General features: G+C 39.7%; 2 protein-coding genes across 6 annotated transcripts in view; one reads left to right on the top strand and one right to left on the bottom strand.

The window, feature by feature from the left end:
• Positions 1-13,390, top strand: part of EDAR (ectodysplasin A receptor) — a 94,860-nt gene extending 81,470 nt beyond the window's left edge. For 3 of the 4 annotated variants that reach the window (XM_075918067.1, XM_014569266.3, XM_014569268.3), the window contains 6 exons: positions 60-188; positions 284-358; positions 633-705; positions 1,453-1,612; positions 6,302-6,362; positions 11,065-13,390. In XM_075918067.1, coding sequence (XP_075774182.1) covers positions 60-188; positions 284-358; positions 633-705; positions 1,453-1,612; positions 6,302-6,362; positions 11,065-11,384 — 818 coding nt within the window. In that variant the 3' untranslated portion in view covers positions 11,385-13,390. The remainder of the gene's footprint in view (positions 1-59; positions 189-283; positions 359-632; positions 706-1,452; positions 1,613-6,301; positions 6,363-11,064) is intronic. The other variant, XM_075918069.1, reaches the window with a different exon arrangement.
• Positions 13,391-23,398: 10,008 nt separating this feature from the next.
• Positions 23,399-25,146, bottom strand: part of CCDC138 (coiled-coil domain containing 138) — a 52,215-nt gene continuing 50,467 nt past the window's right edge. For both annotated transcript variants that reach the window (XM_075918014.1, XM_075918023.1), the window contains 2 exons: positions 25,007-25,145; positions 23,399-24,008 (listed from right to left, as the gene is read on the bottom strand). In XM_075918014.1, the coding sequence (XP_075774129.1) occupies positions 23,849-24,008; positions 25,007-25,145 (299 nt within the window). In that variant the 3' untranslated portion in view covers positions 23,399-23,848. The remainder of the gene's footprint in view (positions 24,009-25,006; position 25,146) is intronic.

Genomic DNA, 25,146 nt, shown 5'->3' with positions numbered 1-25,146 from the left:
TAAAAGTTCTTTGTTTTCAGTAATAGCTCCTTTATAGTAAACTATTTTTGTGTCTCCAGCAGATCTTTCAGGACAAGGGCATCTGGCTACTGCTCTTATAATTGCCATGTCTACTATATTCATAATGGCTATTGCCATTGTCTTGATCATCATGTTTTACATTGTGAAAACAAAACCTTCTGGTCAAGGTAACTGTGTGGCATAAGAAATTCCAATTGCAAAATGCTGTCTTCAGACAACTGTTGAGAATGACTATTAATAAGTTACATTCTTTATATTCTAGCATGTTGCACTGGCCATTCAGCAAAAACAGTTGAAGCCCAAGCCAATATGCAAGAAGAGAAGAAAGAAGTACAAGGTTTGAGCTGTTATAGTTTCCATTTTTCCCCACACCAGATAACACAGGGCTTAAACTCCCTTAATCCATCTTCCTGAGCAACTTCCAATTTTTTTTTTAAACTCTAATTCCATTTATTAAAGCAATATGCAAAAAGGTTTCTGTACCACCAAATTTGCTCTTAATCCTGTGAGAAAAATTAAAAAATGTAGAAGAATTCAGGGAAACAAGTTTACAGTCAGTTGCCAGCTGCAATCGCTCTGCCAATTAAACATCTTTATTTTTTGATTTACAGAAAATGTTGTGATCTTCTCAGAGAAAGAAGAGTTTGAAAAACTGACAGCAGCTCCAGCTAAGGCTGTTAAAAGGTAAGTAAAACACAAACATTTTAGCTTGGTTAAATTGGAAAAGGAATGTAACCATTTCCAGATACTTGAGGCAAAGGAATTATTCATCATGGCACAAGGGAATACAACAAAAATGAAATGCAATTAAGACAAGGGGAAAATAGGCTAAAAGCTTCCTGAGATCTAATAGAACGAGGAATAGTTTACCATGGCAGTCCTGCCAGCCTCACTGTGGCATATTTCCCCAAACTCCACTTGTGGTCTCATTCTTTACAGGAATCTTGTAACTTTATTGGTACAGGATTATTCCTGGGCCACCTGCTTATGTCAACCCTGCTAAGGCCTAAATGTGGCTACTTTAATTAAAAAAAAAAAAAATCACACTAACCTCAGCCTGCAGGGCCTTCATTACATCCTTACTTTGCTTATATACCTAACACATACTGTTCTTACATATGTTTGTCAACCTTATACTCCTACAATACTATCTTACTTAGGCCTATACGGTATCTGCTACTTACACCTGTTCATTGTGTATTGATTATATATCTATTGAAGGAGTTAATTAAACGGTATGTGTGACTGTGTAACAGAGAGACAGTTGCTCATTGCCAATAGTAGGCTCAAACCTTAATTATATGATCCCTCGGGATAGACATTTTTTACATAAAAAAAATTATTCCACTGTCTTTAAGATAGGAGAAAAGACAGAAATGGACTCAAACCATGAAAGGCTGCATTGCCATAAACTTAGCTTACATTTTCCAGTGAAAACGATGCATCCTCTGAGAATGAACGACTTTTAAGCCGCAGCATGGACAGTGACGAAGAAGCTGCCGTTGATAAACAAGGGACCCCAGACCTGTGCTTGTTATCCTTAGTTCATCTCACCAGGGACAAATCTTCTCCAAACAACAAATCAACTGGGGTAAGGCTTTTTTTCAAAACTGAAAATGGAGAAGTAGTTTGACAGTTAAAAAAAAAAAATCCACAAACTATCACTATATTAGAACAATGTATTACAAGGCAGATCAAACTACCCTACAGGAAAGTTTGCCAATTTCTTATTAACTTGCAAATCTCAGCTGTAAAGACAGTATAGTTTTCCTTCAATGTGCCAAAAATGCTGCGTGTGCACGTATAAAATGCACTGTCATGGGCTGAGAAATTAAGCACTTACAAGTCAGGAAATTCAAAAACAAGTTTCCTACAGCAACATTAACTGTGCTCTTTTGAACACTGTACATTTTAGGATATACATTTTAACAAAAAATCAAAACATATGTCATGCATTTAAACAGACAAATCAAGAAAGAAAAATTAGTCTTAGTTTTCCTGGTTAAATGCACGCCTTGCTGTTTTATTGCCTTTTGTTCAAATGTACACTATAAAATGCCCAGCATTCAAAAAACAGCATTAATGTTGCTATATGAACATGAGTGTATGAACAACGGAACTAGTGTTAGAGGGAATCTTACCTTTTGAATTTCTTGACTTCTGTGCTTAAGCACAACATGCTCATTTCTACATCTTAATGTTTCATTAAGATTAAGTTTTGTACTTAGCTTTCCTATTTATTTTTCAAAGTTACAAGATTCACTTTGAAGGTGGTTCCGGTATTTCAAAGAACTACTCCAAGGCTATGTCTACACTCATGGCTTCTTGCACGAGTCATATGCAAATGAGGCTAAGCATGGAATATCGCTGAGCCTCATTTGCATACCTAATAAGCCACCATTTTTTTCAGAAGAGGCTCTTGTGCAAGAAGGAGCGTCTACACTGCCGCTTCTTGCGCAAGAAAAACCCTCTTGCGCAATGCCGTCACACCTATTACTTTTCAGGAAAGAAGCCAAACTTTCTAACCCATGTTAAAAAGAAACTTTTTCTTAAAGTTTGAAGAGTATAACTATTCACCCTTGCATAATTTAAATGGCTGAGATGAATGTAGCTCAAAACTTTCCAAAATAGCTCATATTTCAACTAAGACCAGACATGGAAAGTTTTGGCCCCAAGAGAAATGCTTTTAAGCTTTCTTTTAAAAAGTTATTTACAGCTGGTAATTAGCATTAATCGTATGTATGAGTTTTCCCATGGGAACCTCTTTCTAGCTATATATTGCATTAGGTTGAAAACTGGTAAATCAGTTCTCAGACCAAGTGACACTAAGGATGTTAAATAGTGACTAATTGCATAGTCTTTGATGGAAATACAGATTGTGTTCAAATGTGAGGCATGGAAGCTGAATGTCTTATGACCAAACCAGGTTCCATGCCTTGGGCAAGCACTTGGGAGTGGAGATGAAGTAATAAGACCGACCATAGAGCTCAAAGGGTGTTGAGTGAGGTTAGGGACATCTAGAAAGGTAGAAACATACAGAAAATCTCATAGCTAGTTTTGGCAGCCTGGATGGCTCCTTCCTATTTAAAAAATATTATGCAATGAGCTACAGAGAGATCCAAGGTCAAAACACAAAGATAGTTCATTTACAGCGCAGAGTCAACAATTTCAGCCTTTGTACAAAACAGACAGATTCTGGCATTCCTTTGGCTAGACTAGGAAGGGAGGAGTGTATTAAGTCTCTCTTTGCACTGGAGATAACCAACACAGAGGAAAGCCTCCTAAGTGGAGAGAGAAAAGAGGACATCCAAGATGCTTTAAGTGGAAATTGGAAACCCTTAGGGGAAAAAAAGCTAAGCTCCTGACACATTTATAATGCCACTGCTCCAAATGCAGAACTACTGTGCTTATGTAGCCTTGGGTGGGCTACACTTTACTGCTCGACTCCAGTGTTGTCTTAAAAAAAAAAAAAAAAAAAAAAAAACAACCCACCCCCATTCTCATATAAAGTAGCTGGAGACCCAAAGTTCAGTTTCTAAGGAATTTCAGCAAGGATAGAAGAGTGCCAGCCTCCCTACATACAAGTCACAAAAGAAATGGAAGAAATGAATGTAATTAAATAATTTTATAAAAGCTTATGATGAAGAAACAAATCTAATTTGTACATAACTATTTTATAACCCAGACACTGTCTTCACAGTTACAACAAACATAAATAGAGAAAACCAAAAGTAAAATTTGAACAGTTCAGTCCACACAAAACACAATAAGCAGAAGCTGAGAGATCTCAAAGGCTTAGATTTAATTCACCAACGTCTCAGTTTCTGTCTCTGATCATCAAATCTGCACAATATTCTTGAGTCTGAACCATCTCTCCACATGCTTGCAGGGATCCTCAGTAAGGATGTTAAGGACTAGTTGACTAGCGGATAAGCAAAAGCTTATCGGATAGTCCAGTCAACTAGTTGAGTGCCCCCCCCCCTTGCTGCCTCTATCAGATAGAGGAAGCAAAGGTGGGCGGGGAGGGGATACTTCAAAGCAGCAGTGCCAAATGGAGCCCGTACGTGGGTTCCATCCAGTGCTGCCGCCTTTGAAACATGAAGGGGCATTTCAAAGGTGCAGCACCACACAGCTGATCCCTGGCTCAGTTGTGCGGCACTGCCCCTTTGAAACACTGCCACAGTGTTTCAAAGCAGCAGCGCTGTGTTGAGCCCAGGGTCAGCTGGGACTCTGAGTCTCCCACTGATCCTAGACTCCATGGGGGCACTTCCACTTTGAAATTCACAAGAGCCCCCACTGGGGACTCTTGTGTATTTCAAAGCTGGCTCGCCTGCATGTGACCCAGAGTCAGCAGGACTTCCCACTGGTCCTGAGCTGCATGTGGAGTTCTGCATTCCTCCTTGCAGGGTCTCTTGTACGTTTCAGAGGAGGAATGTGGATGTGCCTATCAACTAGTCAAGTACTAAATTAATCATTAGTTAACATCCTTAATCCTCAGCTGGAGTCCAGACAGACTTCCTCTGCTGTGGTCACTGCTAGACAGCCAGATAACTGATTAACTGGTCAGTTAACTCATAAGTGAACAGATTTAAAGAAAACCCTGTTGCAAGAAAATACAAAAACTGAGTGTAACAAAATAAAAATGACTTTTTCCCCATTACTACCTTTAAAGACAAGCTGAAGAATCTCACTGACTAAGGAAGTAAATGAGAACATTTTGGTTAAAATCAAAACAGCATTCAAAACATACAGTTAACACAGAAATTATTTTCCCTCCCAGTTTCCTTTTGCTAACATTGCCCAGGTTCCCAGCTAGAGGGTTAACATCATCACTACCTGCTGAAAAGTGCTTCAGAGGGAGGGACACCAGCCTGTCCGCTGCTCCTGGCTCAAGCTCTCCCAGTTCACCCAGGTTACACCCTTACAAAAGCAACAATCCTATTTGCTTGCTTATGGAGTCTGATCCCAGCAACTGAGACAGAACCTATTGGAGCAGACCACAAAACTACCATACCCTATTCCACAAGCTTCTAGGTATGGAGTACTAAATTGGCTCAGCAACAGTGACCCAGACACAACTCACTCCTACCTCCCAACCAGGGGTCTCTTAAAGTAGTATCTCCCTATTAGCTACATGGGTTACACAATCCCAAACTTCCAAGTTTTTATTACGAAATTAGTAACACCAAGAATATAACAGATCAAGTGAGCAGTAGTCAGTCAGGGGTCTACCACCACAGGTCTAGAAATCCAACTGATTGATGTACCTGGGCTTTTACAGGCCAAAGAAAGTGAACCACACAAGATCATTCCACAAACCTAAAAGCTCAAGCAGGCTTTTTTCAGGGTGTTTTCTAAATACATTTTGTGACCACTGGTGGGTTTGTGAAACAAGTGCTTGGATCCCATGAAAAGGGGGAATTTTTCTAATAGCGCGCTCCTAGCTAGGGCTGACTTGAAGACAACAATTCTGTATTATGACAACTTTTAAGGTTTTAAAATTGTTTTCATTTGGCACTGGAACAAAAACAAAATCTTTTCAAGTGTTTCTGCAAAATAGAAGTGTGTTAAAACATCTGGTTTCACATTGAAAAGGTCAGATCAATTTATGTCTCTCTCATCAGAAATGCTCAGAGTTCCCTGGACTTCAGAAACCCTTCTCATCTAAATCAATCTTTCTGCTCTGGCTTTGACAAAAGAACATATTCTGGCAAAAATATATGTAATTGAAAAATGTTCCCACCAATATAATCTGACCCTCATGCCGCCTAGCAACAACTCCTCCAAGTGCAATCCTCTTGCAGTGTGCTGGGAGAATTAATTAATCACAGCTGGCCCCACCCTGTGTATGTAACAGTCCCTGCATTTGGGGGAAACACAGCTGTGGTATTCACTTAACTCCCTCCTTTGGGGTGGGTCTTTAAATGGAAATTAAATACTAAAACACTTGCAGAAGAAAGTTCATTAATCCAAATTAGGATGACTGGGACACAAAGTGAGAGCTCCACCAGTGGAAAGGTAAAGCAATGCCCTCTCCCCCATATTTACTTTTAACTCATTTACACTTCTCTTACTCTTCTATGAAACTGTAGGATCTTTGGAAGCTACATGTACTAATTCAGTGTGTTTAGAGTCTTGGAAGAATAGCCTCTAGAGAGCACCTCAAGCAGTTGTATTGTGTGTCTGGTTGCCCTGTTTGCTTAGTAATTAGCGCCTCACCTGACTGAAGAAATAAGGAGGTACTAGTCTTTAAAATATGTTTTGTTGCTGCTCTCTTTAGATTCAAAGTAGAAGGAAAAAGATACTTGATGTGTACGCCAGTGTATGTGGTGTTGCTGAAGGTGAGTGTGAACACAATGCATCCAGACTGTGTAGAACTAAAGCATAACTACCGGCTGTGGAATATATTTCCGTTAGCCTTCATAACTGTCAAAAAGTGATCTACAAAAGAGATGATGCAAATTATAAATTGTATAATTTGTACTAGGTATATATTTTAAGTAGGTTAGAGAAACAAACTCATTAAAACGTGTCCTGATTAATTGAAGATGTAGGGAAGATCAGATTTGTATTTCAGCTCTTAGCTTCCTCTCAGCTGCTCTTAAATCCTACCCTGTTCAGCCACCACATCCTAAAAACAGTAGTTTTCAAGTCAGACAATTCGATTTAGCTCCTGATTACTTCTGCTACTGAGGCACAGTGACATGGATTCATTTCGCTACATCACAGGGTATACAATCTTATTCAATTTTCTCTTTAATTCACTCTTCCTCTGTGTGCTCTATGGTTCAGTGAGATCCCAGCTCTCACCAGACCACTGGTATTGAATTTGAAATGGAAAAAGTTTTAACAGCCTCAAAATCAATGAATGAGGGGTACTTACAAAAATCAAAGTGTAGGACTGGAAGGGACCTCGAGAGGTCATCTAGACTAGTGGTTTTCAAAGTGGGGTGCACTGACCACTAGTGGTCCCCAATACCTTGCAGGCTGTCCATGGCTCAAGCACAATTCCCCTTATGTCCCCCTACAGAGGGGAGCCTGCGCTGATGCTCCAGCCTCGTGGTCTTTTCCCCCGTGAGGTTAGAGTGCCAGCACCAGCTTCTTGGGAGAGTGGGTGGGGAGAAAGCCCCAAGACTCACTGTGCAATCCGGCTTGCAGGGAAGAAGTGGCTCCGTTCTCCACTTCCCGTCCCCTGGCTGGGGGAACAGCAGTGCACAGATGTGTTACACGGTGCCTTGGAGTGTGTGTGGGGGGGGGTTTTCTAAGGCAGATAAGTACCCCCTTCCCCTCATGCACAGACCCTACACCCCTCCAACCCTCCCACTAAGACCCTGCACCCCAAGCCTGCTCCTGTGTCCTCCTCCTGGGCCAGACCCCCTACTCCTGGCCTGCTCCTGCACCCAGACTCTGCACCCAGACTTTGCACCCTCACCCCCTACTGTACCCCACCTCCTGCCCAGATCCTGCACCTTCATCCCACTCACTGGCAGCCCTGTCCTGCACACTGAATGCCTTATTTTGGACCAACCCCAGAGCTCAGGGAGTCCACAAAATCCACTAACCCCAGAAGCACAGAAGAGTTAATCTGGCCTATGGGAAGCCCTGAAGCTCAGTCCTCCTTCCCGCCATGGGGCTGGAATGCCAGGGGAGTGAGGTGTCTCAATTGGGGGCCACATCAGTGAGGGTTGGGAGTTTCTGGAGGTTTTTTGTGGTTGTTGTTTTGCTTCTTGTGCTGTTTTTTCTGTGGGTCAGTAGCCCCCTGACCTAAAAAGGGTTCCCCACCCCTGCCATTAATAAAGACAATGTCAAAACCTTTTGTGTTGGACATAAATAAGTATTTTACTTTATTTAAAATGAAGTTTGGTAAATAAACATGAGAAAGTTAAAGGGCTTAATCTGTTTAATTCCAATTAACATTTCCTTTCTTACTGGTTAAAATAAACTGTTCTTCCTAGCTACAACACTAGGGCTACGTCTAGACTGACATAATTTTCCGCAAATGCTTTTAATGGAAAAGCACTTTTTGCGGAAAAGCGACCGTGCCAATCTAGACGCGGTTTTGCGCAAGAAAGCCCCGATTGCCATTTTTGCCATTAGGGCTTTCTTGCGCAAAACAGTTTTCAGCTGTCTACACTGGCCCTCTTGCGCAAATTCACTTGCGCAAGAGGGCTTTTTCCCAACTGGGAGCACCATAGTATTTGCGCAAGAACACTGACAATCTTACACTAGATCGTCAATGTTCCTTTCGCAAATTCAAGTGGCCAGTGTAGACAGCTGGCAAGTTTTTCGGAAAAACTTGCCAGTCTAGATGCAGCCTAGCAAAGTGGCTTTGGTGTAATTATATAATTAATGGTGAGTTTCCATTAGCAATTGGTGGTTTGTGGAAAGGTTTGTGTTGAGCCAGGTGGGCTCCAGGCCAAAAAGTTTAAGAACCACTGGTCTAGTCCAAGTGTTCTCACTCAAGGCAAGATAGTGCTTAATCTCCTAGATCGTCCCTGACTGGTGTTTGTCTAACTGTCAGGAATGACAGAGATTCTACAACCTCCAAAGGCAATTTGTTCTAGTGTTTAACTACCCTGACAGTTAGGAAATGTCTTCTAATGTACAACCTACACCTCTCTTGGCCCAGTTTAAGCCCACTACTTCTTGACCTAGCATGCAAGGTTAACAAGAACAATTTTTCTCCCTCCTCCTTGTAACATCTTTTATGTACTTGAAAACTGCTATGTGTCTTCTCAGTTTTCTTTTTTCCAGACTAAAGAAACCCAGATTTTGTAGTCTTTCTTCAGGTCATATTTTCTAGAGCTTTAGTAATTTTTGTGGTCCTTCTCTGGACTTTCTCCAGTTTATCCATATCTTTCCTAAAATGTGATACCCAGAACTGGACACAGTACTCCAGTTGAGGTCTAATCCGTGTGGAGTGGAGCAGAAGATAACTCCTCATATCTTGCTTAAGACTCTTGCTAATACATCACAGAATTATGTTTGCTTCTCTTCCCCGTCCCCCACCACCACACACACTCACTCACATTGTCACACTATTGACTCATATTTAGCTAGTGGTCCACTATGGCCCCCAGATTCCTTTCTACAGTAGTCCTTTCTAAACAGTCCTTTCCCATTTTGTATGTGTGCAACTGACTGCTCCTTTCTAAGTGGAGTACTTTGTATTTGTCCTTGTTGAATTTCATCCTATTTACTTCAGATCATTTCTGCAGATCATTTGGAATTTTAATCCAATCCTCCAAAGGACTTGCACCCCTTCCCAGCTTGGTATCACCTGCAAACGTTATAAAAGTGGTCTCTCTTGGTCATTATCTATATCACTGATGAAGATATTGAAGAGAACCAGGCCTAGGACCTAGCCCTGAAGGACCCAATTCAATATCACCTTCCAGCTTGACAATGAAGCACTGATGAGTACCCTCCGGGAATGGCTTTCCAACCAGTTCTGCAACCACCATATTGTAGCTCCATCTAGGCTACATTCCCCTAGTGTGTTTGAGAAGTTCATATGAGACAGTATCAAAAGCCTTACTACAGTCAAGATACACCACATCTTTCACTTCCCCATTTTCACAAACGTTTGTTACCGCACCTAACAAAAGCACTATTAGGTTGGTTTGACACAGTTTGTTCTTGACAAATCCATGCTGTTATTTATCATCCTATTATCGTCTAATGATCACAGATTCTAAAGTATTTGTTGCTGATACTGTCTCCTGAACTACATCTAGTATGATAGCAAAACTGTCGAGCAAAGAGCATCTGTTCAGCCACCTGATCAGTGCTAATATTGACCAAGCTCTCCCATGGAGGTACTTGGATTATAAAACCCTTGCAGGAGTTGCTCGGAGGCCATAAGCATCATGGCACCAGCTGTGTTCGCCATCCTGCAAGAATACCCTTCGATGAGGAGGGAGGAGCATGTGTAAAACACTGAACCCGCTGTGGGAGAGAATTATCATCAGCAACGTATGCTCTTTGCCATTAAATAACTGAATGTTGTACCACTAGAAAACTGGTATGAAAGCAAGTTTGCAAACCAAAAAGAAAATCTTCTCCTAAACATGCTTAGCTTTATCTGTTACGTGTGCACTAGGGATACATCTTTAAGTAGCTCTGTGACAGCTACTTTAGGATTAGCTGAGAGAGGAGACTTCCATATGTCAAATCAATGAAACTTGGACTCTTCAGCTTGAAAAAGAGACAACTAAGGGAGGAGGGGTTATGATCGAGGTCTATAAATGAAGACGGGTGTGGAGAATGTAAATAAGGAAACGTTACTTATTCCTTCTTATGGCATGAGAACTAGAGGGTCATCAAATGAAATTAATAGGCAGCAGGTTTAAACAAACAAAGGGAAGTATTTCTTCACACTACACTGTCAGCCTACGGAACTCTTTGCCAGAGGATGCTCTGATGGCCGAGATTATAACAAAGTTCATAAAAGAATGTTAAATTCGTGGAGGATAGGTTCACCACTCACTATTAGTGAGGATGGGCAGGGATGCAAAACCATGTTCTGAAGTTTCCTAGCTTCTATTTGCCAGAAGCTGGGAATGGGCACTAGGGGATGAGTCATTTGATTACCTGTTCTGTTCATTCGTGATGAAGCACCTGGCCATTGGTCACTGTTGAAAGACAGGACGCTGGGTCATAAGGACCATTGGTCTGACCCAGTATGGCCATTCTTATGGTCTTATCTTAATCATTTTGCACCCAAACTCACACATGCATTCTTCTCTTAACCTTTCTCATATCTCATTAATTCATTGTTTCAGTTTTTCTCTTTCAAGACTTTTCCAACTTGATACTGTCATTTATGCCTATTAATTTAGACCTACTCATGCCAAAATAATCATGTAAAAATAACCCAAAGAGTTGACCATCAGGCAGTGTGCTTCTCTCACATGATTTTTGGAGTGTCCATATTTAATATTGTAAGATGTTCATAAGTGTAGTACTGAACTTCTAGTATTTCTAGTCATTATCAAGGTCCATATATAGAATCTTCTGATTCTAAGAATATTTACTTTGTAGGTCTCAGTCCCACAGAGCTACCATTTGATTGCCTGGAGAAGACCAGCAGGATGCTCAGTTCAACGTACAACTCAGAAAAAGCTATTGTGAAAACATGGCGCCACCTTGCTGAGAGCTTTGGACTAAAGAGGGATGAAATAGGTGGTATGACAGACGGCATGCAGCTCTTTGACCGTATCAGCACAGCCGGCTACAGCATCCCAGAACTTCTAACCAAACTAGTGCAAATTGAGCGGTTAGATGCTGTTGAGTCTCTGTGCGCAGATATTTTGGAGTGGGCACAAGTGATGCCTTCACCTGAACCTGCGGTTACAACCTGATGTGAGGATCATTTCCAAAGATTGCACAAGAACATTGATCCCAAGAGCAATGGTTCAAAGACATAGGACAGAGTCTTAAAAAGAACTGGTTTTCTCATACACTACTTACATTCCATGTTGTTCCAAAGAGTAAAGTGAAGCAGGATTTGCAACTGAATTTATCTTGCACATAAATAAACAAGGGCAAAGAATTCTTCGGAGAAGTTCAACATGAAATATTTAGTTAAACAGAATAACTCTTGTTAAATAGTAAGTGGATACTAATATCCATTTGCCACACAGCTTACAAGTATAAGTACAGGTGAGTGTGTGGATACCATTTAATTATTGTCTGAGGATGTCTGAGGATATTTATATCACCTGGGCTCTGTTCAATAACTTAATAGCTCTCTATAGTTTGTTACAGTACCACATACAGATCTATCAGTTCTCACACATTTGATTGACAAATACATTCCTTATACATACCACAGATTTAGTGAATCCAGAAGTGTGTGCATAAAGTTATATAAACAAAGTGCTTAGATTAACTAATTATACTGTATGAAAAAAGTTACTAGTGGAGTCTATATGATCCAAGTGCTTCAAACTACAATATACAATGTGTTAGAGCAGTCTTGATTTATGCGGACATTTCAGAAATTGTAAATGCAAACCACTAACTGACAAGACATGCTGGTGAGAAAGTTGGCAGTGACTGCCCGTAAGCCAAAAGGACATCTTTTTCCTCTTTTCTGTATTTAGAAACAGACAGTTATCTATTGCATTAGAGGACATTTTGCTTTTTAGGCATTAATGATATCAGTGCTTCTTAAATTATATTCCAAACAGAATCAAACAAAAATTGTGCATATTCTATGACTGCAATGCAGAAAACATAGAACAAAAAATGTGGATTTAGTTAAACACTTGAAAAAGAAGAAAATGTAGCAAATGAAGTGGTATTTGAAAAGCTGTGTTCTTGTTGTAAAAATATATGAACATAGAGTTAAACAAACCATGGAAGCTTTATTTTGAGATTGTCCACAGCAGCAATTTATCAACTTATTTGTTTAAAAGTTAACAAATCTCTATTTTTCTTGACAGTGTGGGTTATAAACCTATAATTGCAGGGACTAGAAGCCAGTATCTGTTAACAATCCAGTTGGTTAATCTATAATTCAGTTCGTTGTTAGAATGTGTAGTGACAGATTTCAGTGGGAATTATTACTTAATTAAAACAAATTCCATAACTTTTTAAATTAGAAATTGCATGTCTGAGCTAATGTGTTATAAAAATATCAGTCATATCCTTGACTCTAACAGCCAGTTTTCCACCACTGAGAATACAGAATTTATCTGTGATAGGACTGTAATTATATGCTGAATGGCTAATATCATTTAACACCTAAGTTTGCCAGTTTGATCATACTTCTCTCCTTGAAGGGACATTTTCTGCAGATGAGCTCAAAACTAAAAACCACAAAGTACTGGACAAAGGGATGTTTAAAAATCTGTGAGTAAAATTCTGGCTCCACTGAAGTAAATAACAAAATCCCAATTAACTTCAACGTGGCCAGGATTTCGGGCCAAATCTGTATTTCTGAAGTTTGAGTTCATCTTTAATAAAGAGAAAAGTTGCTCTTTTTCTTATGCCAATATATAATTACACAGTTGTCCTACAACTATCAGACTGGTCTGCCATTTATTGTTTCATTTAATATTAATACATCATGTACTTATGTAAAGACACACAGTAATCATTTTTTTTTATTGACTTTGAAGAACATTAGGCCCTTGAAATGACTGGTGCCAACATGTACACAGACTATTTAACATTATTTAATTTAGAATATAGAGGGTTTTTTTTTATTGTATTACACAAAAGCTGTACAGGAATAAAAACAAAATATTTCTGTATCTGTCAAAAGGCATCATTTCTAATAATTTTGTATAATACTGTATATATAAATTATTATATTGTACAATATGAATAAACATATATGCTAATAAAATAAAGTATTGCATATATTTGTCATGTCTTCATTTAAATTGCTTATTGATCCAGAGATCTATAATTAAATAAATTACTCAAAGGACTAGCAGGCACTTCAGTCCTATGGGACAGACTGCTTACACAATGCATGTGAATGCTTTGAAATAGCAAAGGCAAGGCATTTGAGAGCCTAAAATCAGGACTGTATTCTTGTAAATCTTGATTTTGGTGCACATTCTGTTCCAGTCAGACTTTAGGAATTGTGTGAAAAAAGCATGAAGTCATACAAGGGCAGGCCTGGCCAAAGAGTTTGCGGGACCCAAGGCAGCATGTTGTGGTTGGCTGCACTGCATGGCCAGGGTAGTAAGTGAGCAGCCAGGCGGGGAGCAGCGCGGGGCCTGAAGGCGCAGGGCCCAAGGCAGGGAGCCCAGATATTCCATTTAGCCAAATTTTAAAAGTAGTTTTTAATCCACATTTTAGACTGAATTGTGTTTCCCGTAAATGACATAAATCAAACCATAACACCCAACCAACCTACTGATAATTAACCAACACCTTTCCAAAAAAGAGAGAGGAGGGGAGCCCCAGAGTCCATCCTGGAAAGCTGATGTACTCTAGTGTTTCCAGTCAGAAGGCTCAACTATGATTTTTTTTAAGATGTATTTCTATCATTGACTGAGTGACAGATGCTAGTGCAAATCCCAGTGTGAGATAGATGCTCTGATTTAGAGAGGCAAATTATCCAAGGCAAAAAATTGATATTACCACTGCCTGTATTTTAAACTTATTCTGGATCAAGGCCTCCACGCTTCCCTGTCAATGAACTGTAGCTCAACACTATTTTTATGTAGTAAGCCATTTTATGCAGATCCTGGGATAGACAGTGGACATCTCAAAGGACAAAAAAGTTATGGAACAGGCTAGTAATAATTTTTTTCTTCTTCGAGTGCTTGCACATGTGCATTCCAGTCTTGATGCCTTACAAGGCTGGAAAGCAGGAAGAGGCATTAGAGTCTATTTGAATGATGACCAAAGGACAATGCCGCCAAATCCGGCATCAGTGCTAGCATGGTGAATGATGTTGATAGAATGAAAATATGTGTATTGTGACCAAGTTGCCACTTTGCAAATGTCTGAGCCATAAACTTTGGCCAGGAAGGGCCCAGAAGCTGCTAGGACTGCATTGAATGTGCTGTCACTCTGCATGGTGGGGATAGCCTTAGCCAAATTGTGGCATGAGTAAATACAGGAGGCTACCCAAGATGCTAGCTGCTGAGAAGAAACAGGAAGCTCACAGTCAGAGTGTGCAACCTTTCATCATCTTTATTCAAAGGAGGCTTCAGGAAAAAAAATGAAGGCAGGTGAATTGCTTGGTTGATTTGGAAGTTAGAAACCACTTTTGAGACAGAACTTGAGTGAAGATGCAGGCAAACTTTGGCTTTAGACTAGAAAAAACAGGCTAAGAAGGGCTGAACATCAGGGGTTGCAGTTCTCCATCTCTTCTGCAAAAGTGTTGGCCACCAAAAATAGTCCATTGAAAGATGCTGTAATGAGCAGATAGTTAAAGATTCCCAAGCAAGCCCCATAGACTTTGACTATACCAGATTTAAGTGCCATAAGAAAATAGCAGTCTGGTACCTGAGAGTGGCAAACCAGTTCTGCAGAGGCCATGCATAGTCCAGTCTGATTTTTAACAGCACTCTGTGTACCATAGCTTGCTTGTCTGGGGGGAGGGGGGGGAGCCCATACTACGGATGTAAGAGATTAGCTGGTTAACCTTAACAGGTGATGCGTATTGGTTCCAGTTAACCAGTGGGGGCTCAAGCAATCCATCTGAGGTAGGAGGGGCTGCAGGCAAGCCCTCCCACCCTTAATCAGTTAACCGGTTAAATGGGATTTTACATCCTTAGCCCATATTGTGACCTAATAGGGAACAAAACTTCCCGATGTATCTCATTGTGAACAGGCCTATTGAAAGAGTCCCCGAGAGCTGAGGAATGAACCTGGCTACATCTGGATTAAGTCACAGTGACTCGCAAATGGCCTGTGTAGGTGGTCCGCAAGTTCACTCTGCCTTCCTGGAATGCAGGTGGCTTTGGGAGCAACCAACCTGGCAATGCAAAAGACCCATAAAATGAAACACCTTCTGGCAGTGCAGGCTCAAGGGGGCCCCTTCTTGTCTGTTGAGGGAGAACACTGCTCCTGTGCCGTAGGAGGGTGAATAGGCTCTTCCCTTTCACCTGGCATGAGAACGCCTGATACACTAGCCAGCCAGTTCTCAACTCCTTGATATTTGTGTGTAGAGCCAGGTCCTCTTCAGATCATTACCCCTGCATGTGAAGGAAACCCAAATGAGTCCCCCAATCCAGGGCAGATGTAGCTGTACCGCCACTGGCAAGGGTTGACGGAGAACAAAGCGAATGCGAATGTAAATGGTTGCAGGGTCTGTCCATCAATCCAGAGAGGCTAATGTATGAGGGAGCATCCACAACACAGGGTTTAGAGGATAATGGTTTGGCAAGGGTTCAGCCAACCTTGTAGAATCCTCATCACCAGTTCACAGGGCTGCCTTTCAGCCTGCCGGCAGCTCCCCAGGTTTTTACAGAATACATGGCCGTGGTGGCTTCTGCCTGAGGGAGTCGGGAATACAAGTCCATACCTACCTGGACAGCTCACTTATGAGAGGCCATTCCAGAGCTCAGGCACAGTAGTTTCTTCAGTCAACTTTCAAAGCACTGGGACTGTTGATCAACTGAGAAAAGTCTATCCTCTCACCAGTTCAGAGGGTAGGATTTACAGGGGCAGTTCTAGACTCTACTCAAGTCAGAACTTTCCTTCCAGAGTCAAGGTTTCCTGCAATTTGCTCCATCGTTTTACATCTCAAGATTTACCCAGTCATGGCAGCATGAAATGGGACAATCTGGCATACCAGATTACATATGTACAGAAGACAGCCCAGAAGCCTCATGCAATCTCACTGCCATACATTTTGTAAAAACCTGGGGTTTTTGGGCAGCCCTGTGAACTAGCAATAAAATGTGATTATCAGGAATCTGATATGCTTCCTAACACCTTGCTAAAAATCACCAGATGGAAGTAGGAATCATTTAAGATCAGGATGGCATTCCAGCCTCCAAGATCCAGCTAGGACAATATGGAAGCCAGCATGACCACATGAAACTTTATCTATTTTAGAGGTCTGTTGAGTTGACTGAGATCTAAAATTGACCTGAAATCTCCCTTTGCATTCAGTGTTAGAAAGAAGCAGGAACAAAACCCCTACCTGGATGACAGAATGAATGTCCTGAAGGAAGTGCTCCTCATGAGAGTTATCCCTGAAGAGGGACAGGGAGAGAAAGTGGAAAACACAAATTATATTCCACTTCCATGGCATGTAAAACCCATTGGTCCTAAGAAATTTGTGACCAAGTACTGAGAAAGTGGGATGGACAGTTTGCAAACAAAGGGGAAGAAGGGACTGGAATCTCAGAGACTGGTCTGGCATCCTCAACGGAACGATCAAAATGGTTCCTAAGTTCTCCCAAGATCCCTAGATGGACTAGGATGAGCTGTAAAATGAGAAGGAGCAGGCTTGTGCTTCCTTTTTCTCAAAAGTTCCTGCTGAAGCACAAGAATAGGGTATCTGTGGGACTGCTTAGGACAAAAGTGCTTTCTAAAAGGGTCAAAAGTATTATACCCAATTACTCTTGAGTTGCATGGAGTCCTTTAAAGCAGCTGTTAAGTTTCTCCTCTGTCTGATCTGAAAAGAAGGATTACCCATCAAAAGCAGGTTTTAGTCTTCGGATCTTCTTGGAACAATCCTGAAGACTGAAGCTGTGAGCATCTATGTGTGATGATGGCAGAGTCCATGATTCTTGGGCCAAATCGGCCACAGCCAAACTGTCCAGAAGCACTGTTCTCGCCACAAACTGTCCTTCAGTCAGCAGCAAGAGGAGCTGCTTTTTAGTATCCTCAGGCAGCTTTCCTTAGGTTTCAGATTATCAGCCCAGATGTTAAAGTCATAGATATCACCCTAATAAGGCCTGTTGGTTGGTGATGCAGGCTGTGGTATAACAAATTTTTCTAGCCAGCTTTTTGGCATCTGTTAACTTAGGGGTAGAGTTCCCGCTCACTGGCAGCTGAGATAATGAGCGACCCCAGAGTCGGGTGGGAATGAAAATGCTCAAAGCCTTGGGAGAACACAATAGGTGAGTGGGGATTTGCCCCAGACAGAGCCTTGATGGGTTCCAAAATCACCTCATTGATTGACTGCCAATGAGTTGGTGAGAAGACTTCCTAACCTCCTCTACTTGAATGTCCAAGGATGAGACCATCATTTCTAAGAGCTCTTCAGAAGCCCTGTAGTCATGAAGCATGGGTGAGGATACTCCCAAGCAGCTTCATCTGAGAAGGATAAGTTTAAAGAGAGCACGAGCTGAGGCAGAGCTCCTCTGTCAATTGCTCACAGGATCCTTTTGAACATTTCCTTCCTGCTCTGATCCCTAACGCGAAACTCACCCAAATATTTTATCTCAGAAGGCTGGTAACCGTGTAGTTTTAATGGTTAAAAACTATGAGGAGTCCTGTTGCACCTTAGAGAGTAACATTTATTAGTTCATGAGCATTTATGGGTTTTAACACAGGCAGTAAGAGGGAACTGAAGGATTGGGTAAGCTCCAACTTTCATACCTGCATGCAGTGACACATGGCAGCAGAGGGCACTCAAATGTCCCAATGGCTACTGGTGAGTGAAAAATGTCCAGCAACTGTGCAATCACTCCAAGAAAAACCAGGATATTTAATCAGCTTTTACTGGACTGAATCAACCATACCTTAATTGAAAAACTTACATACAAGTCCTTGAATTTCTTCTATAGCTCATTAAAGTAACTGGTTCTCTCCCATGCCCCCCTGATTATTATTTTAAGACACAGACACTGGAATCAGGACTTCTCATAAAAGCAAAATGAGAAATTTGGGAGCATCCATTCAGCAAAGGGAGCTACAAGTCTAACAATAAGTAGCTTTGTCCAAAGATACCTACGAGTATCCACACATGGTATTTCCTTTCCATGTACGCTCTATGAAACCCTACCAGACTCTCATAAAAGAATATACTCCTATAATCCAGCAGAAAACTGTGGATTGAAGTTGTCTTTGGTTGCATTATTAGAGACACTCCTTCACAAGAGAACCATCAATGGTTGTTGTCCAGGTGGAAGTTAAACATCATTGAATATGTTTCAGAAAGGAAGAGGACAACCCTGATGATCAGGCCTACTTCTCCTTTCTTAATAATAATCTTTAAAGATTATAAAAATGGGATAATTAAACTGAGACATTATGGTTCCCAGAGTATATCACAGCCCAGCATATGGCCACCAAGAAATAGGAGTTCAGATTATTTTACATAAACTGCCAAGTTTTCAGACACTACTAGATGGGTAGCATGGGCTAAATTTGAATGGATTATCTAGAGCTAAAAGGCTCAGTATGAGATTATCAATTCCCAAGTCTTCCAGTTCTACAGAAAAAACTCTGCCTCTCATTAAATCATGTAATGTCACAGCTGTGAACTATGAATTTTCCTCAGAGCTCTTTTTAAATTTGATGTGATAAATTAAACCACTGCTGTCAGATATTGATGCTTATTATGAACAAATAAGGGGAAACATATTGCTACAGTATAAGGGATAGCTTTTGCCTGAAAGTTTAATTTATCTATCTGCTTAAAAATCTTTTCCCTTTAATTTATTGTTGGGTCCATTTATTTTAAACATTAACTGAGAAGGATTGGGTAAGAAAACTGACTCACATATTGAAGTTGGTAGGTAACTATGACTTGCATGCCATTATGAAAAGGAGGCACTTGATTGGCTAGCAAAGATTACAGCTATGTAGGTATACAGTACAATTGTTCAGGTCAAGACTTGTTAGCCAATATATTTTCCTGAATCCATTGGGTTTATGAAAACACAACAGTCCCCATTCAATCCGAACAACAGCTACATCTCTTTGAAATGTTCACTTAGGTTACATCTAAACTACATCCCTCTGTCGGCAGAGGAATGTAAATGAAGCACTTCAAAAGTGCAAATGAAGCCAGGATTTAAATATCCTGCATTTCATTTGCGTAATCACGTAATAGCGCTCTTTCAAAAAAATGCTATTTCGAAATTGAAACCACAGTCTAGACATGGTTCTATAGAAAATGGGGCGCTTTTTCGAAAGATCCTGTAAACCTGTGGTTTCAATTTTGAAATAGTGCTTTTTTTGAAAGAGTGCCATTACGTGATTATGCAAATGAAGCACGGGATATTTAAATCCTGGCTTCATTTGCACTTTTGAAGTGCTTCATTTACATTCCTCTGCCGACAGAGGGATGTAGTCTAGACACATCCTTTCTGTATATTTTTATCAAACTAAGGGTGTAGCTGAAGCATAAAATATCTATTTGCCCCCTTGTTAAAGGGAAAAGGAAAGATTTCTCTGGTGAGCATGAAGTAGTAAGACATGAAATACTGCCAAACATAACACCTAGGGGCTTTCTTAAACAAAATTTCAAGTCTTGGTTGTGAAGCAAACTTTCCAAGTGACCAAATGCAATGCCTCTTCCTACCTGGCCTCTGTAAAGACTCATAGCTTTGCCAAAAAAACAGCAGTGAAATTAATCCACTTGTGGTCAGTTGCACAGCTCCTAAATCAGGCGGGTGCCACAAAACTAACAGGCAACTTATCAGCTTCATGCCGGAGATGCTGATAGCTCACAAAGGGTACATCTACACTGCATGCTTATTTTGAAATTAGCTGTTCTGGAATAGTTATTCTGAAATACCTTATTTTGAAATAGAACATCTACACTGCAGGGAAGTCTCAAAATTAGTCCGAGGCAGCCTTCCCTAATGTAGATGTGCTATCTCAATTTAGAGGCCCAGGAGGGAATAACTTAGAATGGTCCTGGTGAGGGGCTATTTCGAAATACCAGCAGTGGAGTGTCTACACACGCCTTATTTTGAAATAGCTATTTCAGAATAGGCATTATTCCTCATAGAATGAGATTTATAGATTTTGGAATAAGCCATCTGTTACTTCAAAATTATATCGAAATAACAGAATGGCTGTGTAGATGTTCGCATTGTTATTTCCAAATAACGCTAATTATCTTGAAATAATGGGGCAGTGTAGATGCACCCAAAGCTAGGGGGTGCAGCAAAGGCAGGCTAGTTGTGGACCTATCCACAGAGGACAAACAAAACAGAAATGGCAGGAGGAGGGAAGCTGGAGCTACAGGCTCCTCTTTTCAACCCTTCTTGCAGAGGACAGAAGTGATCGGGGAGAAGGGTAGAGCAGTGGAAATGCTCTAGTTTTCTCACAGCATTCAGGATGCTGTGGAAGGAGTGGGGGGGGGGGGGGGGGGAGGGAAAGAAGGTCCCTTTCCCATATAGCAACTAGGAGTGGATAGAGATTTAAGCTTAAGGTAATCTTGAAGGCTGAGCAAAGGAAGGCACCCTAGTGACATGGATCTATTCCTGACCTGACACTAGTTTTCTCTCTGACATAAGTTGTATTTCAACCTCTGTGCTGTTGTTACCCCCTCTGTAAAGTGTGATTGATTATTACAGCTGTTTGAAAATTTGTCAACAATTTTCCAATTTAAATATATGCCTCTTATGCAAAAACCAAAATTTTTCATGGGATTTTTTTTTAGTTTTCACTACCTGGAAGGTTTGTACACTGGTGAAAGTGACAAAAGCTTTCTGGGAGGGCTGTCTCCCTCACAGCTTTGGGAAACAGAAGCACAGTGCCCAGGTGCTCAACCTGTCCTATGACTCCAGGAACCCCATGGACAGAGAGCCCCAGTACTCTGCTTCCTCAGCGCTGGGAGCCATACAGCCAAAGTGCTCTACCTCTCTGATTCCCTCTAATTAGAGCTGTGTGTGTAGGTTGCCTCCAGGTCCATAAACCTTCGACTTCCAAGGTCTGCAGCTTTAGGCTACCCTGCTGTGAAACGAGGAGCGGGAAAGCCACAGAATCTGTAACTCTATCCTGGTTCTGTGGCAGGAAGCCTGAGAGCTCCAGGCTCTCTGCCACAGAGCTGAGAAGTCCTGTGACGGGTTTCCAAGATCTGGGGCAGCCTGCATAGTGGGGCTGTCCCAGAGTCTGAAATTCTGGGAACTATGGCAGCTGCCCAGAAAAATTGACAAGAAAGTGAATGTCACTTAACAGCTGTGGGTCCTGAGGAGGGGATTTGGTTTTGGAAACAATACCTATGTCAGTGTTTCCTTGACTCATTTTGGTGGGATTTCAAGTTTCCATGACATTTTAAAAACTGGATTCATTCTAGTTTGGAAAAGCAACAAACCCCAAACCAAATTTTGGAACAGCAAAATATCTCATGAACCAGGAATTCCAGGTTTTCCTCTGCTTTATCTGATACTTTCTTATTGCTCCCTCCCCCCAAGAATGTTGTGCGTGTGTGAGAAACACTTTAATGATGAAGATGTAGATATTATGCTGGATCAAGTTTCCATAGAAACATATCAGAAAGTTGAAAAATTGGAATAAAAGGCTTTAAAACAATCAAAATGGTTATTAGCATCTTACCCGGTTTTTATCTAGATAAAAAAGCACAATATAGCTGTGCAAACAAATACTATCTTTCAAATAATTATTTTTGTCTTGTTAATTGCAGTGTATTTGCCTCATAAATATATTTTAATTTGAAACTTTTATAAAAAAATAAGATTCTAAGAAGCAGCCGCTTTTCCGGAATAAGCTGCGAGCTGTCTACACTGGCTGCTTGCTTTTCCGGAAAAGCAATGATGATCTACTGTAAAATTGTCAGTGTTTTTCCGGAAAAACTATGCTGCTCCCATTCGGGCAAAAGTCCTTTTCCGGAAAAAACTGTTCTGGAAAAGGGCCAGTGTAGACAGCACAGAAGTCTTTTCCGCAAAAAAGCCCTGATTGTGAAAATGACGATCGGGGCTTTTCTCCGGAAAAGCGCGTCTACATTGGCCACGGACGCTTTTCTGGAAAAAGTGCTTTTCCGGAAAAGCATCCTGCCAATGTAGATGCACTTTTTCTGGAAATACTTATAACGGAAAACTGTTCCGTTTTAAGCATTTCCGGAAAAGGGTGCCAATGTAGACGTAGCAAGAATGAATAATAGCGAAAAGTTACCAGAAATCTCTCCCCCCCCCCCTTTTTATAAAATTATGTCTCACCAGATATACTCACGAATGACTATCTTTCTTAATTGATGTAGACTGATGTCTTAAAAACTGTCAACAAAAGGTCTGACTTCGGTCACAGCCCTATTTTAAAGACCTTGTAGTAAAAAATATATGACTAGAAACCAAACAAAAATATTTAAAGGGCATTAACACTAATCTTCATACTGACTAGCCACAGAGTTCATCAAATAGTCTTATGGCAAGTTCTTAAATTATAATGATTTCAATTATATAATTACAAGGAGTTACAAAGCATAGATCTTATAGTTACAGCAGAATGGCATAACCAAACACAGAAATTAGTAATAAAAGGCTTGTTGGACCAAGTTTCTGCAAAGTGACTCATTTTGTATGCATATACACTTTTATGAGCACCAATACCTATATGCATATATGTCAAAATGAATTGGCTTGAAAATAAATATAATTAAGTGCTTGAAAAGTGCATATAGAAATTGTGTACATAAGTGGGAAACTGGACTAAGGCCTTTTTGGAAAATAAAATAAAAAAAGATTCATTTTTATTAAAAGGCTTTTAATTGAAGTAATATTATTCCAAAAATTGTAAAAAATATTTTATATTTTCAGATATATTTCAATCAAATTCCATACAAAAATACAAAACCTGTATTAGGAGTTAAAGCACAGCAATGTACAGAAAATATACATATGTAAAGAAAACACAGTGAACAGTAATTCCTGCAAGATACTAGATATTGCAGACCAGAAGTTTCTCACTCTCATACCTAGTATAATACACCAAGTTCAATTTAATCAAAATTTGACTTTCGTAAATTAAAACAATCATTTTCCTGCAATATATTTGTGAAAAGACTAATATCTCCATATTATGTACCACCTGCATAAACAAAAACAATAATAAATGTTGGTAAAACACTTTGAAGAGTTTCAATTTTAAACCTTTTTAATGCCAATTCATTTTTCACAATTTTGTGAGGAAAGTAGATACTAGTGGTGTGCCTTGCAAAGAGGCATCAGCTGTTTAGAAAAGAATAGCACAGCGCAGAATGTATTTCAGATAAATAAAAAATTTAAAAACAAAGAAAGCTTATTGAAAATTGTGCAATTTCCCACCTTCTCTTTCAACAATACACTGATTTAATAATGGAGGACATGACAAATTCTAACCTATACAGTAATAAAACAAGCTATTGATGTTCTTTTGCTATTTATACAAATAAATATATTGTTTGCACAAATCATACAAACTATAAACCATAATAAAATACAATTCATTAGTGACTGGAGACAAAAGAGTTGGTCTTTGTTAAGCCCAAATTAAAGAGAATTGAATTAAGGTTAATACAGAGAAAAGCATGATCTGGATGTGTTGTCCTCTGTAGCTCTTGGATCACGAGATGAATAGTAAACAATTCAAACATCTTCTTATTACTTCTGTAAAAATTTGTAATATAAAATTAGTCAGCAACAAATTCATTAGATTACTTTGAAGTGTGTGAAGAGAATTTAAAATCACTATTCTAGAAAGTTGACATTTTTAATAGAACCAAATATATTTTATATTCCACAAATCTATTTTTTGACATTGTCAGTGATAATGGTTAAATTATCTCCAATGAAAAATATTGTTTATTTTTGAATTTTTTCTTTCAACTTAGAAACTTATTTTCCCCGCAGAGTTATGGGATTTTATTTTCAAGATCAAAACTAATCTGTACATCCCTAATTTTCTATAAAAATATTCAATACCTAATATGAATAAAATACTTTAATTTAGGCCTCTGTTATTTTATAAGAAAAATAATCAGATCAAGTAATGCACTGAAGGAATTAGTACCAGATGTGATACCATTAGGCAGATGAGAGCATGTTGCAAAAAATTGGTAAAGAAACAATCAAGGAGAAAGTTGCTCAGAAAGGGTCAAAATTCCTTTTTCAAAAATTACTTATTGGGCATTTAGAAGCTTAAGGTCTCACAGTAAGTGGATAAGACTTAAGACTCCTAAACGCCTAAGTCACTTTTGAATATAGGATCTAGGTTCCTATATCAAATAGGCTCTTTTGTAAATTTTACCTCAGAAAGACTATGCTACAGAGTAACTCAGCAAAAGTGAGGGTCAGTTGAGAAAATGAGGCCAAAGAACTATGAGGTGGCATACAAGTTAACTCAAATATAAAATAAATAAATACTAGCCCAAATATGAATTTATATTATGTAACCTGAGATGCACAAGATTTAGGAGCAAATTTTAAAGATTCATTTTATAAGCTAAAAGCTATTCTTTTAATGGAACTAAAGGCAAAATAAGTTTGCCATTGCTAGATCTAATATTTGCAATATTGCTAGAAGTGCAGATACCTAATGAAAAAAGGAAGAAACCAAAAATCATTTTTTATTAAACAAGGACTACAAAATAAAAAAAAATATTTACTTGATTCTGGAGAGTTTTTGCAGTATAATACTGATTTTTTCCAGTATCAGTAGATCTAGCTTAGGATTTCGAAGCAACACAGAACAAGTACGGAAAAAAGACTCATTACTGCAAGCTTCAAGGAAAGGCTGCAAAAAACC

This window comes from Pelodiscus sinensis, chromosome 1 (genome assembly GCF_049634645.1).
Source record: "Pelodiscus sinensis isolate JC-2024 chromosome 1, ASM4963464v1, whole genome shotgun sequence".
Taxonomy (NCBI): Eukaryota; Metazoa; Chordata; order Testudines; family Trionychidae; genus Pelodiscus; species Pelodiscus sinensis.
This window is presented reverse-complemented; position numbering and strand designations above follow the sequence as displayed.